At 38.1% G+C, this 17,500-nt stretch overlaps 2 protein-coding genes across 2 annotated transcripts in view; one reads left to right on the top strand and one right to left on the bottom strand.

Annotated features, from left to right (window-relative positions):
* LOC143277909 (uncharacterized) overlaps nucleotides 1–8,535 on the top strand; it is a 15,610-nt gene extending 7,075 nt beyond the window's left edge. The window contains exons 5-7 of the mRNA XM_076582879.1: nucleotides 1,985–2,234; nucleotides 4,238–4,355; nucleotides 5,221–8,535. Of these exons, the coding sequence (XP_076438994.1) occupies nucleotides 1,985–2,234; nucleotides 4,238–4,355; nucleotides 5,221–5,494 (642 nt within the window). The 3' untranslated portion in view covers nucleotides 5,495–8,535. The remainder of the gene's footprint in view (nucleotides 1–1,984; nucleotides 2,235–4,237; nucleotides 4,356–5,220) is intronic.
* Nucleotides 8,536–14,913: 6,378 nt separating this feature from the next.
* The window catches only part of LOC143278061 (uncharacterized), a 92,557-nt gene continuing 89,970 nt past the window's right edge, over nucleotides 14,914–17,500 (bottom strand). The window contains exon 27 of the mRNA XM_076583078.1: nucleotides 14,914–15,840. Within this exon, the coding sequence (XP_076439193.1) occupies nucleotides 15,675–15,840 (166 nt within the window). The 3' untranslated portion in view covers nucleotides 14,914–15,674. The remainder of the gene's footprint in view (nucleotides 15,841–17,500) is intronic.

Raw genomic sequence — 17,500 nt, forward strand, 5'->3', positions numbered from 1 at the left:
ATGGATTTGTCCGAACGCAGTGACGCCTCCTTGAGCTACTGAAACTGAAACTGAACTGTTCATTTCTTCCTGTGATGTTGTTTCTATTTCAGAAAGTAAACTTGATGATTATGACCCTGTAGATGTGCATGTTTTTGTGGCATTCTAAAAAAACAACAAACCCAGATCCAAATAGGATAGAATAGAACAGAATATGTCTTTATTGCCAAGTGTACCGGGGTCACAAGGAATATTGGGGGGGCGGGGGGGGGGGGGATAGTACATAACAAGATACGAACATAAACCGAAAATCATACACAAACACAGATACAGTAGAAATAAGATACATACAAGTGCATATCAATATAAAAACTTGTGCATACTCAGGCATGCACGCACTGCACACACACACACACACACACACACACACATGCACGCCCCCCCCTCCCCACACACACACACACATGTTTGAACAGAAGCTGCATATTACATGTGGATGGGGCTGATGACTAGATATTCAGGTAGATGGTTGTTGGTTGCACAATTCTATTTATCACACTGGATTTGTTCGAGAGACATGGCATTGACTGCTTTGGGGAAAAAGCTATTGGCGAAGCAATTGGTTTTCGTCCTTATACTTTTGTACCGTCGACCATAGGGGGAGCATCTCGAAAATCCCAAAAGCTGAATGTGATTCGTCCTGGCTGATTGATTTTGCTTTTTTGAGTTGCCGCTTATAATATATGTCTTCTAGAGAAGGTAGATCAGCCCCGGTAATCTTGGTGGCAGTTTTTACGATTCTGTTAAGAGTGATTTAGAAGGAAGTCTGAGGTGTTTTGCTGATCAGAGAACACTTATTGAAGTATCTGCGAGTGATTGAATCGGATTCGGATTCGGATGGTTTATTCAAAAAAGGCCTTAGCCCCTTATGAAAGGGTGGTGTGTAAACTTATTTCGAAAACATTATGACATACAGTATATGATACAATAAAACAAAACAATACCTAGACTGATAATAAGGAACAACTAAATGACCGGATTTTGAATGCTTTGTATAGATAAGTTGCGAACTGTCTGACTTCTTCTTCACGACGTGACGTCATAAGCAAAACTAGTTTAAACATAGAAGGCTGAGAGTAATATTTCTGGGGTGTGAAATTATACCTTAGTTCACAGAAATTTTTCTTCTGCATTTGTGCACAATGGACAAATAAGATCATGATCACTATGCTGTGTGTATCGAAAATGATGAATTGCAATATCTGGAAGCCCAAACCTAAATCTTGTCATGACATATTTTAAATGTTTTGCCAAATGCATGGATAAATACGTTGGGACACAATGTAAAGTGTTGATCTGATAATACACATGAAATCTATCACTTTCTTGCACATGAGCATTCCACTCTTGCCATCTACAATCAATTGAGTGATTGAATCGAAAGTCAGAGAGAAAAAGGTTGATTCCTCGGTGCTGTGTTTTTGCTAGAAGATCATTGGGATATTGTCCCAGCTCACAGAAAACCATGCAGGTGGGGGTAGATTTACCAACACCAAGCAACACTTTATGATACCGTAATTGTAACTTTACAGCCAAATCACAGTAGTGGTAGTAGTAGCAATAGCAGCAGTAGTAGTAGTAGTAGTAGTAGTAGTTTGTAATTTGGGTGAGTGTGTGTATATATATCTGTGTGCATGTGTGCATTCATGCGTGTGTGTGTATGTGTGTGTGTGTGTGTGTGTGTGTGTGTGTGTGTGTGCATGTGTGTGTGCCTGTGCCTGTGTGTGTGTGTCTATGTCTGTGCATGTGTGTGTCTGTGTCTATGTCTGTGCATGTGACTGTGTGTGTGTGCCTGCGTGTGTGTGTCTGTGTCTATGTCTGTGCGTGTGTGTGTCTATGTCTGTGCAAGTGACTGTGTGTGTGTGCCTGTGTCTGTCTGTGTCAATGTCTGTGTCTGTGCATGTGTGTCTGTGCGCGTGTGTGTGTCTGTGCATGTGCTCTGCAGCATTTCAAGAACAGCTCGAAGGATCTGTTCACGGTGAAACACGAGAACATGGCGGGAGCAGACTTCACGATCGTTCAGAAAGAGGACGCAGAGGAACACTCTGCTTCCATCTCAGTGTCCGGAGCCCCCTTCCTCGTGACGTACTATGGCTACAGAAACAAAAAGGACTTCCGAGAGAGAAGCGGCTTCAAGATCGATTGCAATGGGGCCGTGTACTCCGAGAAGTCCAACTATCCTGACAGCTTCTGTGGTAGGGTATAAGTTTTCTGGAAGGGGGTTGGTGGTTGGGGGGGGCGGGGGGGGGGGGAGTGTGTGTGTGTGTGGGGGTGGGGGGGGGGGTGGGGGTAGGGGGGGGGGGGGGGGTGGGGGGGGGGGGGGGGTTTGTGTGTGTGTGTGTGTGAGAGAGAGAGAGAGAGAGAGAGAGAGTGGGGATGTACTTGGGCAAGACACTCTCCACTATAATCAAATTCTAGCCCAAATAGTCGGAAACAGCAGTTGCCTCCTCTGCTGCTCTGCTGGTCTTAGTCGGACATGAGTGACTATCATATATATATATATATATATATATATATATATGTGTGTGTGTGTGTGTGTGTGTGTGATCACAGGACCTGTGAAACAAAATACATTCACATGCAGAAAAAAAAAAGCCCTGGGTGTGCTCCACTTCCAGGAGATAGCAGCCTGAAGTTCACACAGTAAATCGGTTGTGACAAAACATAACGCAACACAACACACACACACACACAGACACGTGCAAGTTACATTGTAAGTTCTATTGTAATGTACGGAGGCTCCTGGTGGGATTCAACGGGATTTTTGTGGAATACAATCTTCTTTTTTTCTATGAGCATTGTAGACTTCGTCTGTTTACATTTTCAACTACCTCACATTTTTAGCTCCTCCTGTTTACAGACGTTTTAGCATTGAAACATTGTGTGGTGGTCATTCAATGGCGCACCAATCACGTCTCCAAATTACATGAGTCTGTTTTATGTCATTGGTTTTTGACTCACTTGTGTAAACAAAGTGAGTCTATGTTTTAACCCGGTGTTCGGTTGTCTGTGTGTGTGTGTGCGTGTGTGTCCGTGTGTCTGTGGTAAACTTTAAACATTGACATTTTCTCTGCAAATACTTTGTCAGTTGACACCAAATTTGGCATAAAAATAGGAAAAATTCACTTCTTTCCAGTCATCTTGTTTAAAACAATATTGCGTCTCTGGGATGGGCACAAAAAAATTATAAAAAAGAAGCGTAATAATATGCAAACTGCATTAACTGTTATATTTATATTTTTTTGTATTCTCTAAACTTGGCACTTTGACCTCTTATTCTGACACAGCAACAAGAGGAGTCATTATTATCTTTTTTTTTTTCAAACAGGAACTTCTTTTGCTAAGCATGGAATTTTTATTTATTTTGCAAACGTTTTGGTGCAGATAGTAAAAAAAGGGAAATTACTCTGTAATTAATGCTAGGGGACTTAATTTATCACAAGTGAGTCTTGAAGGCCTTGCCTCTCTTGTTATCCTTTATTTTTCAAACAGTTTACAAAAGAATGCATGCTTAGTGTTCAGTATCAGCAGCTCAAGGAGGCGTCACTGCGTTCGGTCAAATCCATATACGCTACACCACATCTGCCAAGCAGATGCCTGACCAGCAGCGTAACCCCATCGCGCTTCATCAGTAATGAGAGGGTTATCAAAAAAGGCATTACACAAACTATATGTAGAATAAACGCCAAAGCGAGTGTACCAAACGCGTCAGTTTCAGTTTCAGTTTCAGTAGTTCAAGGAGGCGTCACTGCGTTCGGACAAATCCATATACGCTACACCACATCTGCCAAGCAGATGCCTGACCAGCAGCGTAACCCAACGCGCTTAGTCAGGCCTTGAGAAAAAAAAGAAAAGAAAAAAAAAGAGATAAGCTTACATAAATAAATAAATAATAATTATGATATAAAAAAGGTAGTAGTGACGAAAATAATAAAATAATAATAATAATAATAATAATAATAATAAATAAATAAATAAATAAATTATTAAATAAATAAGACAATGATGATAAATAAGCAAATAAATGTAAAACATGAAGACACACATTCACACATACACCCACAAACGCGTCAACTGAGAAATAAACAACCAAACAGACAAACCGATAACCAGACAGACGGGTGGGTGTTGGAAGGGGGTCGGGGTGTTATCAAACTGCTGCGGAAATTTCTAACCGGAAACTGTGATCATGTGACAGGAAATGACACGTCACCCAGCGCCTTGGAGATACATGGAAAAGAACTGGGGTTCAAAAGGGGAGAGGAGAAAAAGATTCTTCTCTTTGACACTCTGAGTGACGAAACGGTCACGCAAACGTGAGTTTAAACAAAACTGTGACGACAAACAACTGAAAAACGTCATGACGGAACGGTGACGCAAACGTGAGTTAAAAAAAAACAAAAACAACAACTGTGACGACAAACACTGAAAAATGTCATGACGATATGGTGACGCAAACGTGAGTTTTGAAAAAAAAAACAAAAAAAAAAACAACTCTGACGACAAACACTGAAAAACGTCATGACAAAACGGTGACGCAAACGTGAGTTTTGAAAAAAAACACAAAAAAACAAAAACTGACGACAAACACTGAAAAAATCATGACAAAACGGTGACGCAAACGTGAGTTGGGGGGAAAAAAACACACAAAAAACAAACAAAAAACAACTCTGACGACAAACACTGAAAAACGTCATGACAAAACGGTGGCGCAAACGTGAGTTTTGGAAAAAAAAAAAAAAAAGAAACAAACCAACTGTTACGACATATAGCATTTCCTTCTATATTATGCCTATGTCTCCCCTTTTAATGTTTTATTTTTTTCCAATGCTCTGTATCTTTCCCCACCACACACACATGCGCAAACACGCGCACACACACACCATTCTTCACCCTCTGCCCAATACTGTTCCCACCACCACCACCCGCCCTCCACCCCCACCCCCCTTTTTTTCCGTCTAGTATCACTTAAAGTGGAAGACGTTAAACTGAAGACTACTACTACTACTACTACACACACACACACACACACACACACACACACGTACACACACACACACACACATACACACACACACACACACACACGTATGCACACATATATAAACACACACACACACACACACACACACACATATACACCCACACCCACACTAAACACATCCTCCCTTCTCCACCCAGGGACGAGAACTGCGTCAAGGCAATGGTGGTGTTCGGGAACTGTGGCGGGCTGGCCAAGAAGAGGAAGGCCATCAACACCTGCATCAGGCTCCTGGCCAGCAGAGGCTCGCGCAAGTGCATCACAGGGAGCTTCGGCATCAGCCAGCCGATCACCACCTTCAAGTCCTGCCTGCAGTATCGCTGCAACGGCAATGTGGACATGTGTCATGAGGTGCAGGACGCCACAGAGAATTGTCGCAGACCGCTCTTCCGGAATTGCCCCGTTACTTCCTAACCAGTCGAACTTCATAGCGCTCGGTAACAACCTCAAAGTAACTACCCCCCGCCCCCTTTCCACTTTGCTTCTTTTTTTTTTTCAACCCCGGGGTCATTTGTGGGGCTAGCCTCGAATGATGCCCCCTCCCACTCCCTCTCTCCTGGAGTCATCAGGAGCTTGACAAGATCGATAACTTCTTTCCCCTCTCGAGGAATATTACCGTCTTTCTAAGTGTTTCTCTATGTATCTACGATGATGGAGTCTCCGGTCCGACGGATGAGTAGGCAGGCAGGCTTATCTGTTGGTTTGTGTCCTCATAATTATGGGAGAAGAGGCCGAATCTGGGATGCGCAGCACTTCCCACAGGTGTTGCGAGGGAAAACGTCTCCAGAAGTTGAGCCTGCTTTTCCTTCGCTCACGCTTCTCCTTAATGGTCATCTATCTATCTATCTATCTATCTATCTGTCCCTATCTAGACCGTGGGGGCACCACACATTTGGCAACCAGCCTCCTCCATCCCTTCGCGGTTGTCTGTCCTTCTGAGTGGCTCACTCAGAGTTATCAGACCTGTCCACTCTGATGTTGTACTTCCATCATTTCTTCTCCTCTGCCTCCTCTCCTCGCTCCCTGACATGCCACATTTTACCCCAGGGTTAAAACACACACACACACACACACACACACACACACAACGGGGGTATGTACAGGCTGGTACACCGAAACGACGACGACGGCAAACGATTGGCGGACGCCCTATAAACTGTTAACTACCATCTCTGTCAGATGTTTTATTCTATGATGGTGTTGATTTCACAGCGAAGAGAAGTCTTGTTAGCTTGCGCAACCGTTGTTGTTGCTGCTTGTGATTGATAGTCTGTTGGGGGAATTATTCACAACGGCACCTTTGTTGTTGTTTTGTTGTTGTTGTTATTGTTTCTTTATTAATCATGGTATCGTTCTGTTGGAACGGAATGGAATCACTTGGGAAAAAAGTCTTCCCCTTGGAAAAGTTTGTCTCCTTAGATAAAATCTCTTGATTTTCATGAATCGGTTGAAGTTATAAAAAGACAAAAACATCAAAATCTACACCTTTTTTGTGTGTTTGATGGAAACGTTTTGACACAACATCAAGAGCTTCAATCGGTTGAAGTTATAAAAAGATAAAATCAACAAAATCTACACCTTTTTTGTGTTGATGGAAACGTTTTGACACAACATCAAGAGCTTCAATCGGTTGAAGTTATAAAAAGATAAAATCAACAAAATCTACACCTTTTTTGTGTTGATGGAAACGTTTTGACACAACATCAAGAGCTTCAATCGGTTGAAGTTATAAAAAGATAAAATCAACAAAATCTACACCTTTTTTGTGTTGATGGAAATGTTTTGACACAACATGAGGAGCTTCAATCGTTTGAAGTTATAAAAAGATAAAATCAACAAAATCTACACCTTTTTTGTGTTGATGGAAACGTTTTGACACAACATCAAGAGCTTCAATCGGTTGAAGTTATAAAAAGATAAAATCAACAAAATCTACACCTTTTTTGTGTGTTTGATGGAAACGTTTTGACACAACATCAAGAGCTTCAATCGGTTGAAGTTATAAAAAGATAAAATCAACAAAACCTACACCTTTTTTGTGTGTTTGATGGAAACGTTTTGACACAACATCAAGAGCTTCAATCGGTTGAAGTTATAAAAAGATAAAATCAACAAAATCTACACCTTTTTTGTGTTGATGGAAACGTTTCGACACAACATCAAGAGCTTCAATCGGTTGAAGTTTTAAAAAGATAAAATCAACAAAATCTACACCTTTTTTGTGTTGATGGAAACGTTTTGACACAACATCAAGAGCTTCAATCGGTTGAAGTTATAAAAGGATAAAATCAACAAAATCTACACCTTTTTTGTGTTGATGGAAACGTTTTGACACAACATCAAGAGCTTCAATCGGTTGAAGTTATAAAAAGATAAAATCAACAAAACCTACACCTTTTTTGTGTGTTTGATGGAAATGTTTTGACACAACATCAAGAGCTTCAATCAGTTGAAGTTATAAAAAGATAAAATCAACAAAATCTACACCTTTTTTGTGTTGATGGAAACGTTTTGACACAACATCAAGAGCTTCAATCGGTTGAAGTTTTAAAAAGATAAAATCAACAAAATCTACACCTTTTTTGTGTTGATGGAAACGTTTTGACACAACATCAAGAGCTTCAATCGGTTGAAGTTATAAAAGGATAAAATCAACAAAATCTACACCTTTTTTGTGTTGATGGAAACGTTTTGACACAACATCAAGAGCTTCAATCAGTTGAAGTTATAAAAAGATAAAATCAACAAAATCTACACCTTTTTTGTGTTGATGGAAACGTTTTGACACAACATCAAGAGCTTCAATCGGTTGAAGTTTTAAAAAGATAAAATCAACAAAATCTACACCTTTTTTGTGTTGATGGAAACGTTTTGACACAACATCAAGAGCTTCAATCGGTTGAAGTTATAAAAAGATAAAATCAACAAAACTTACACCTTTTTTGTGTGTTTGATGGAAACGTTTTGACACAACATCAAGAGCTTCAATCGGTTGAAGTTATAAAAAGATAAAATCTACAAAATCTACACCTTTTTTGTGTTGATGGAAATGTTTTGACACAACATCAAAAGCTTCAATCGTTTGAAGTTATAAAAAGATAAAATCAACAAAACTTACACCTTTTTTTGTGTTGATGGAAACGTTTTGACACAACATCAAGAGCTTCAATCGGTTGAAGTTATAAAAAGATAAAATCTACAAAATCTACACCTTTTTTGTGTTGATGGAAATGTTTTGACACAACATCAAGAGCTTCAATTTTCCTAGTCGAGGCCTGTGATCATCAACAATCATAAAAAAAACACACACAAAAACATTACCATCAAATGATTCAGAAACACTAGCGGAGAATGTTCAGTGATCCAGCAGCAGTGTTGCACTTTGTTCTTTTTCCCCTTGGTATGTTTTTGATGAAGGTCTTCTCTCTGTGGAGAAAAATAAATGTTTGATCGCATTCGTGTGTGTGTGTGTGTGTGTGTGTGTGTGTGTGTGTTTCGGGGTCTGTAAAACTCTCTCTCTCTCTCTCTCTCTCTCTCTCTCTCTCTCTGTTTGTGTGTGTCTCCAGTTATTTCTGAAACCCTTACTTACATTTACAATTTACGTATAACGAAAAATCAGTTTCCCAAGGCATTTAAACTGGCAAAAGTCATCCCGCTGTACAAGTCAGAAGATCAAACAGAGCCTTCAAATTACAGTCCAATTTCAATCTCATCTACTTTGTCAAAACGACTAGAAAAACCACATTAAAGAACATATTTATAATCATTTTAGCTCCTTTATCTCTTTCATCCAAGTCAGTCTGGTTTCAGACCTAATCATTCATGTCACACTGCACTAACATCCTTAGCTGATAAGTGGCTGATTAATACAAATAATAATAACTTTACTGGAGTTCTATTTGTTGACTTCGCAAAAGCCTTTGATGTGATTGATCATGCACTTCTGAAAAAAAACTGAATTTATGGCTTATCAAACAATAATTTAGATCTCTTGCACTCATTTTTATCTGATAGGAAACAACTAGTGATGATGTATGGAAAATAATCTGCTCTCTTACCTGTTGAATATGGTGTTCCTCAGGGTTCTGTGTTAGGACCGATATTGTTTCTATTTATACAAACGATTTACCTTTATTTATCACTGTTTTTTGTGAACTGTTAGCTGACGATACGACATTTCACGTTAACAATTCTAAACTATGAAGTTTCAAGAACATTGCAGGTAAGTATTAATCAATTAATTGATTGGTCCGAACTGAAACACATAAGTTTGCATCCACAGAAAACTAAATACATGTCAATTACAACCAGACAGAAGCGTCAAACTTTTACATCAAATTCATCTTCTCTTTATATAAATGGCAAAATCATTGAAGAAGTAGACAGTCACAAGGCTTTTGGTGTGATTATTGATAACAACTTGACCTGGTCTGACCCATATCTATGCTATGTAAAACTGTTTCCAAAAAGGTATATCAACTTTCTAAAATAAAACATTTTTTAAATTTACATACTCGAAAAATATTTTTCCACGCCTACATTGAATCTTATATAAACTATGCCTCAACTGTCTGGGATTCAGCGAGTGATAACATCCTAAAACTACTCCTAAGTCTTCATAGGTGTGCTCTTAATTTAGTTATTCTAAAGTCTTCCTCTTTATCTGTTTCTGATTACAAGAACTTGATATATTGCCAATGAAAATTAAACTTAAATATAATAAAACCATATTTATGTTCAAAATATTATCAGGTTATGTCCCACCATCTCTCATAAGTAATTTTCTCGGTAAATAATCACTGCCACACATAAAATAACCTTGTCTCAGCCAAGAATTGATCTTTATAAAACTTATCTCACATACTCTGGTGGATATTTATGGAATACTATTTCATCTACACTTACTATAAACTCCAGTCTCAGTGTCTTCAAAAGACTATTATCATAAACATCTGATATCAGAGCTAAGTTCTACGAATCCTTGAAATTACTGAGACTGAAAAACAAATGATGTATTCTCAATATCCTTGTCTATGTCCTTTCCTCCTTCCCTCCCTCCCCCTCTCTCTCTTTTGTGTGTGTGTGTGTGTGTGTGTGTGTGTGTGTGTGTGTTGGTGCTCCTGTACGTTTATGTGTATTAATTTTGATTGTGCTTTCATGTCTGTGAAACTGCATGTTTATTGCATATCTGTTATGCATATGTGTGTGTGTGTGTGTGTGTGTGTGTGTGTGTGTGTGTGAACGTATGTCTGCATATTTTACATTTATTTGCTTATTTTAGCATCATTGTTGTCTTTGTGTGTGTGTGTGTGTGTGTGTGTGTGTGTGTGTGTGTGTGTTTGTGTGTGTGTGTGCGCGCACTTACAGTTGACTTCATCAAGATTTTGCGCCTTATAAATATTATTATTATAAGTAGTAGTATGTTTATGTATTTATCGATTATTTATTTATTCATTTATTTATCTTTAAGTCTTGTTATTTTTTTCCCCTATTTTATTTATTTATTATTTCTTTTTTTAAGTTTTGTTATTTTATTTATTTATTTTATTCATTTTTTCTCAAGACCTGACTAAGCGCGTTGGGTTACGCTGCTGGTCAGGCATCTGCTTGGCAGATGTGGTGTAGCGTATATGGATTTTGACCGAACGCAGTGACGCCTCCTTGAGCTACTGATACTGACACTGATACCTGAAGGAAGAGATGAAGGGACTGTGTTTTTTCAACAAGCAAAGCGCAACATTATCAATCCAGTTCGTGTTTCCTAACAGTAACAGTTATAAGTATCAGTAACTCAAGTAGGAAACACTGCGCTCAGAACATATCCATATACGCTACACCACGTCTGCAAAAAAGATAATAAATGATTAACTCTCTCCATACGAACGGCGAAAGAGACGACGTTAACAGCCTTTCACCCCAATTACCACCATCAAAATATTGCAAGCGGAACGCTCTTATACTGAAGAGGTGAATGTTGACAAAGAATACCACAGTTCTGACGACGGAAGCTAAAGGTTGGGTCATTGAGACACCCACTGGACATCCGAGGGGTCTGTGTAGAGGAGAAGAGAGGACTGGCCGTACTGAGTGAGTTAAACAAATATTATATAAGTAACAGCAACAACAACGACGAGAAAGAAAAGAGAAAAAAAAATTTTCTTCTCTCTTTTTTTTTGTTTTTTGTTTCAGAATCATTACCAGACGACAGATCAATCAACCAACCAACCTGCCAAGCCTTCACATTAAAAAACTAATACTAATAATAATGATGATGATGATAAAGATCGGTTATCGTTTATTCATTTATAGTCTGTTCGATCAAAGACGATGATTATTAGACTGAAAATAAATGATATTATCATTATCATTATCTGTATCATTATTTTCTCTATCATAATGATGATGATGATGATGGTCATCATTAATAATAATGATAATAAAATGCAGGCTTATATAGTACACCCCATCTAGGCCCAACACTCGGCTTATATCACAGACTGACATAAGTTTACATTTGGGCCAACAGCAAAGTGAGAGCTGTATTATCAATGGTTTCTCCAGTCAATGGGAAACCATTTACAGCTTAGTCTTTTGTGAAGGACTATGACTCTCAAACTAGGCGGCAAAATTGCTCTGTCTCTTAGTGCTGCAGCCTTGTGGGCTAGCTGGCCTTTTGGGAGCCATCCCAACGCCGACTGTCCTAAAACGCTCTTGGCCGAGAGAGTGGGGATGTAACTTGGGGCAAGACACTCTCCACTATAATCAAATTCTAGCCCAAATAGTCGGAAACAGCAGTTGCCTCCTCTGCTGTTCTGATGGTCATAGTCGGACGCGACTGACTATCATTTACTACTGTCGCTCTCCCAGTTTGGTCTACTTAGGTGCCACCCTCTGGAACTCACTCCCAGAAATAATTAGTAAACAACACCATTGCCCAACCACCTTCAAAAAACATTGCCTGTCCCACCTTGGGCGAGACACTCTCTGCTATGATCAAATTCTAGCCCAAATAGTCGGAACAGCAGTTGCCTCCTCTGCTGTTCTGATGGTCATTGTCGGACACGACTGACTATCACACACACACACACACACATCTCATATAGAATCTACACTAACTATCTGTCAAGCCCGGCCTTTTGAAACCTTTACCTCTTTCGAACGTAGTGCCCTCCCCCCGCCCCCAAACCCCCCATCATATCCCCGATATATCTCTCTTTCCACCCTGCAGTTTCCCTAACTTTCCATCTTTCTGTGTGTATTTGTTTTAAAGTTTTATCTTTCGTCTCTCAGAATCAAAAATCTGCGTGGGAATGAACAGTTATCTTATCTGGAGTCAAAGCCCTTTGATTTGTCGCTGCACAAAAAATTACGAGCTTTTCGGTCCATTTCTTAAAAAACAAAAATAATAATAATAATTGTTGTGCTATCAATATTCTTCTTCTTCTTCTTCTTGTACTCTTATTACGATTTTTACTCTTCTTAACTCTTTCCATACGAACGGCGAAAGGGACGACGTTAACAGCGTTTCACCCCAATTACCATCATCAAAATATTACAAGCGGAAGGCTCTTATACTGAAGACGTGAATGTTGACAAAGAATATCACAATTTTGACGACGGAAGCTAAAGGGTGGGTCATTCAGACACCCACTGGACATCCGAGGGGTCTGTGTAGAGGAGAAGAGAGGACTGGCCGTACTGAGTGAGTTAAAACCAGGCCTGTGACAACACAACCTCCTTTCGTAGTTCGTTTACTAAATATCTTTAACTCACTCAGTACGGCCAGTCCTCTCTTCTCCTCTACGCAGACCCCTCGGATGTCCAGTGGGTGTCTGAATGACCCAACCTTTAGCTTCCGTCGTCAGAATTATGGTATTCTTTGTCAACATTCACCTCTTCAGTATAAGAGCCTTCCGCTTGCAATATTTTGATGATGGTAACTGGGGTGAAACGCTGTTAACGTCGTCTCTTTCGCCGTTCGTATGGAGAGAGTTAAAACGGAAACAAAGTATACACACACACGCACACGCACATACACGCGCGCGCGCACTACGGTGTTAACTACCACATCAACCGACACACTGAATGGTGACACAGAATGATCAAAAACACAACTTCCTTTTATTTGGAAAAAGCAACAACAACAACAACAACAACAACAACAACCACCACCTAAAATAAGGAAAAAAAACACACAAAAAAACATGATGATAAAAACAAAGACAATCATTACATACATAGTGACGACAGTAAAACAAAACAATTAATAACAGAACTTTCACGGCTTTTGGACTTTTTGTCATCAACAACAACAGATTAAAAAAAATCTTAAAAACACCTTAAAAAACACACACAAACATACCGTAGACAATCAATCAAATATGGTGACTTTCAAACCAAAGACAATCATCTATGACACACATCTTCTAATCAAATCAAATCATGGTGCTTAGAGCCCCGCCGACCACTAAGGCCATCTGAAAGGCTATAGCCACATTTACATTCATTTACTTCAAGTCAAGGGTAATGAAAATAAAATAAAAATAAAACAAAAAAACTACAACCAAAACTAGTCACGGCTTTAAGCTGTTCAGTCAAACGTTTTAAAAAAAACAAAAACAAAAAAACTTCCAGAGTTTTAAAACACACATCATGAGACTGTCACTGTGTAGGATATCGCCACGTTGAAATTCATTTACTTCAAGTCAAGGGTAATGAAAATAAAAATAAAAATAAAAACTAGTCACGGCTTTAAGCTGTTCAGTCAAAAGTTAAAAAAACACAAAAAAACAAAACAAAAAAAAACCACACATCGTGACACTGTCACTGTGTAGGCTATCGCCACATTTAAATTCATTTACTTCAAGTCAAGGCTAATGGAAATAAAAATAAAAATAAAAAACCTACAACCGAAACTAGTCACGGCTTCCAGTTTTAAAACACACATCGTGACACTGTCACTGTGTAAGCTATCACCACGTTTAAATTCATTTACTTCAAGTCAAGGTAAAGAAAAAAATTAAAAAAAAAACAAAAAAACTACAACCAAAACTAGTCACGGTTTTTAAGCTGTTCAGTCAAAAGTTAAGAAAAAAACAACAAACCTTTCAGAGTTTTACAACACACATCGTGACACTGTCACTGTGTAGACTATCACCACGTTTAAATTCATTTACTTCAAGTCAAGGTTAATGAAAAATAAAAAAAAAAACAAAAAAAACTACAACCAAAACTAGTTACGTTTTTAAGCTGTTCAGTCAAAAGAAAAAAAAAAACAAAACTTTCAGAGTTTTACAACACACATCGTGACACTGTCACTGTGTAGACTATCACCACGTTTAAATTCATTTACTTCAAGTCAAGGTTAAAGAAAAAAAAAACAAAAAAAAAAAAACTACAACCAAAACTAGTCACGGCTTTAAGCTGTTCAGTCAAAAGTTAAAAAACAAACAAAAAAAAAAACAAACAAACAACCAAAAAAAACTTCCAGAGTTTTAAAACACACATCGTGACACTGTCACTGTGTAGACTATCACCACGTTTAAATTCATTTACTTCAAGTCAAGGGTAATGAAAATAAAAATAAAAATAAAAAACTACAACCAAAACTAGTCACGGCTTTAAGCTGTTCAGTCAAAAGTTAAAAAAAAAAAAAAAAAAAAAAAAACTTCCAGAGTTTTAAAACACACATCGTGACACTGTCACTGTGTAGGCTATCACCACGTTTAAATTCATTTACAAGTCAAAGGTAATTATTAAAAAAAAACTAAAAAAAAACACCCTACAACCAAAACTAGTCACGGCTTTAAGCTGTTCAGTCAAAAGTTAAGAAGAAAAAACAAAAAACCTCCAACAACTTCCACAGTTTTAAAACACACATCGTGACACTGTCACTGTGTACGCTATCGCCACGTTTAAATTCATTTACTTCAAGTCAAAGGTAAAAAAACAACAACAAAAAAACAAAAAAAACTACAACCAAAACTAGTCACGGCTTTAAGCTGTTCAGTCAAAAGTTAAAAAAAAAAAAACAAAACAACAAACTTCCAGAGTTTTAAAACACACATCGTGACACTGTCACTGTGTAGGCTATCGCCACGTTTAAATTCATTTACTTCAAGTCAAAGGTAATTAAAATTAAAAAAACAAACAAAAAAACTACAACCAAAACTAGTCACGGCTTTAAGCTGTTCAGTCAAAAGTTAAAAAAAAAAAAAAAAAAAAATTCCAGAGTTTTAAAACACACATCGTGACACTGTCACTGTGTAGGCTATCACCAAGTTTAAATTCATTTACTTAATGAAAATAAAAATAAAAATAAAAAACTACAACCAAAACTAGTCACGGCTTTAAGCTGTTCAGTCAAAAGTTAAGGAAAAAAAACAAAACAACAAACTTCCAGAGTTTTAAAACACACATCGTGACACTGTCACTGTGTAGACTATCACCACGTTTAAATTCATTTACTTCAAGTCAAGGTTAATGAAAATAAAAATAAAACTAAAAAACTACAACCAAAACTAGTCACGGCTTTAAGCTGTTCAGTCAAAAGTTAAAAAAAAATAAATAAATAAAAATAAAAACTTCCAGAGTTTTACAACACACATCGTGACACTGTCACTGTGTACAGAAGACACAGAAGTGTCACAGTAACACAGAGGACACCTGAGTGCGTGGACGCCATATTGGAGGTGTCTTTTTCGCCAGTAGGTCCACCAGTCACCGTCACGTGTTTGCTGAAGCGCTGACCGTCTGCAGATCTGAAAAAAACAACGAGGGGGTAAAAAAAAAAGAAAAAAAAAAAGGAAAAAACTTTGTTGGTATCGCTTATTGTGTGTGGTGGTGGTCTTTTATGATATAATGTAATAATAATAATAATAATAATGATGATGATATTATTATTATTATTACTATTATTATTTTTATTAATACTATGATGATGATGATGATGATGATGATAATAACATTATTATTATTATTATTATCATCATCATCATCATCATTTTTATTATTGTTATTAGTATTATTATCACCATCATCATTATTATTATTATCATCATTTTTTCTTTTATATATATATATATATATATATATATATATATATATATATATATAGAGAGAGAGAGAGAGAGAGAGAGAGAGAGAGAGAGAGATTTTGATACAGATAATTATATATTTAGATATTCATTTACCTCTTTTTTTCTTCTTTTTCTTTTTTTTTTTCTCAAGGCCTGACTAAGCGCGTTGGGTTACGCCGCTGCTGGTCAGGCATCTGCTTGGCAGATGTGGTGTAGCGTATATAGATTTGTCCGAACGCAGTGACGCCTCCTTGAGCTACTGGGTGGGTGGGGGGAGGGGGGGAGGGTGTCTGCAGTTTTGTTGTTCTATCGGGACCTTGCACATTTATTAATTGTCTGTTTATATAATGGTATGATGTATACACAGACACACAAAAACTACAACACCTTCGCTCTCTCTCTCTCTCTCTCTCTCTCTCTCTCTCTCTCTCTCTCTCTCTCACTCTTAGTTGTCCTTTATGCAGACGTGCTGAAGAAACCGAACTTCACTTTGTGTTGTGTTGCCCTGCTTTGAATGACCTTAGACATGAGTGGATTCCACAAAAGTACTATAGACACCCTACTTTATTTCGACTTGCCATGCTTATGTCATCAACTAACGAAACTATTATAAAACAGTTTGCTATTTACTTATATAAGGCTTTTAAGTTTCGCAGTGTATTATGTAGTTAATTAGTATTAGTTGTGCATTATCCAATTTGTGGATTATCATTTGCAGTTTATCATTCACTTCTGTAATTTGTAAGGTTTTGATTTTGAATATTGATTCACTGTACCCCCTTCATGAGGGGCCATGGCCTTTATTGAATAAACTATCCGTATCCGTATATCTCTCTCTCACACACACACACAGACACGCACGCTCACACACACACACACACACACACACACACACACACATATTCTCCTTCCCATGACACCTCATTCAATACACACCACGATCTCTTTAGACCTTTTTCTTATAATATACTTTTCCTCTGACACATAACATGAATATTTTTTACACTAATATTCACATGCATTCCCTTTCCTTTATCCACTTCCTTACTCCTGTTCGTCTAAAAACACTTACAGTGAATAGACGTTAAACTGAAGATAAAACACACACACACACACACACACACACACACACACACACACGCTCACACACACACACACACACACGCTCACACACACACACACACACACACACACACACACACACACACGGCACACACACACACACACACACACACACACACACACGCTCACACACACACACACACACACACACACACACACGGCACACACACACACACACACACACACACACAGACACGCACGCTCACACACACACACGGCA

The sequence above is a fragment of the Babylonia areolata genome, chromosome 35 (assembly GCF_041734735.1).
Source record: "Babylonia areolata isolate BAREFJ2019XMU chromosome 35, ASM4173473v1, whole genome shotgun sequence".
In the NCBI taxonomy this organism is placed as follows: Eukaryota; Metazoa; Mollusca; class Gastropoda; order Neogastropoda; family Buccinidae; genus Babylonia; species Babylonia areolata.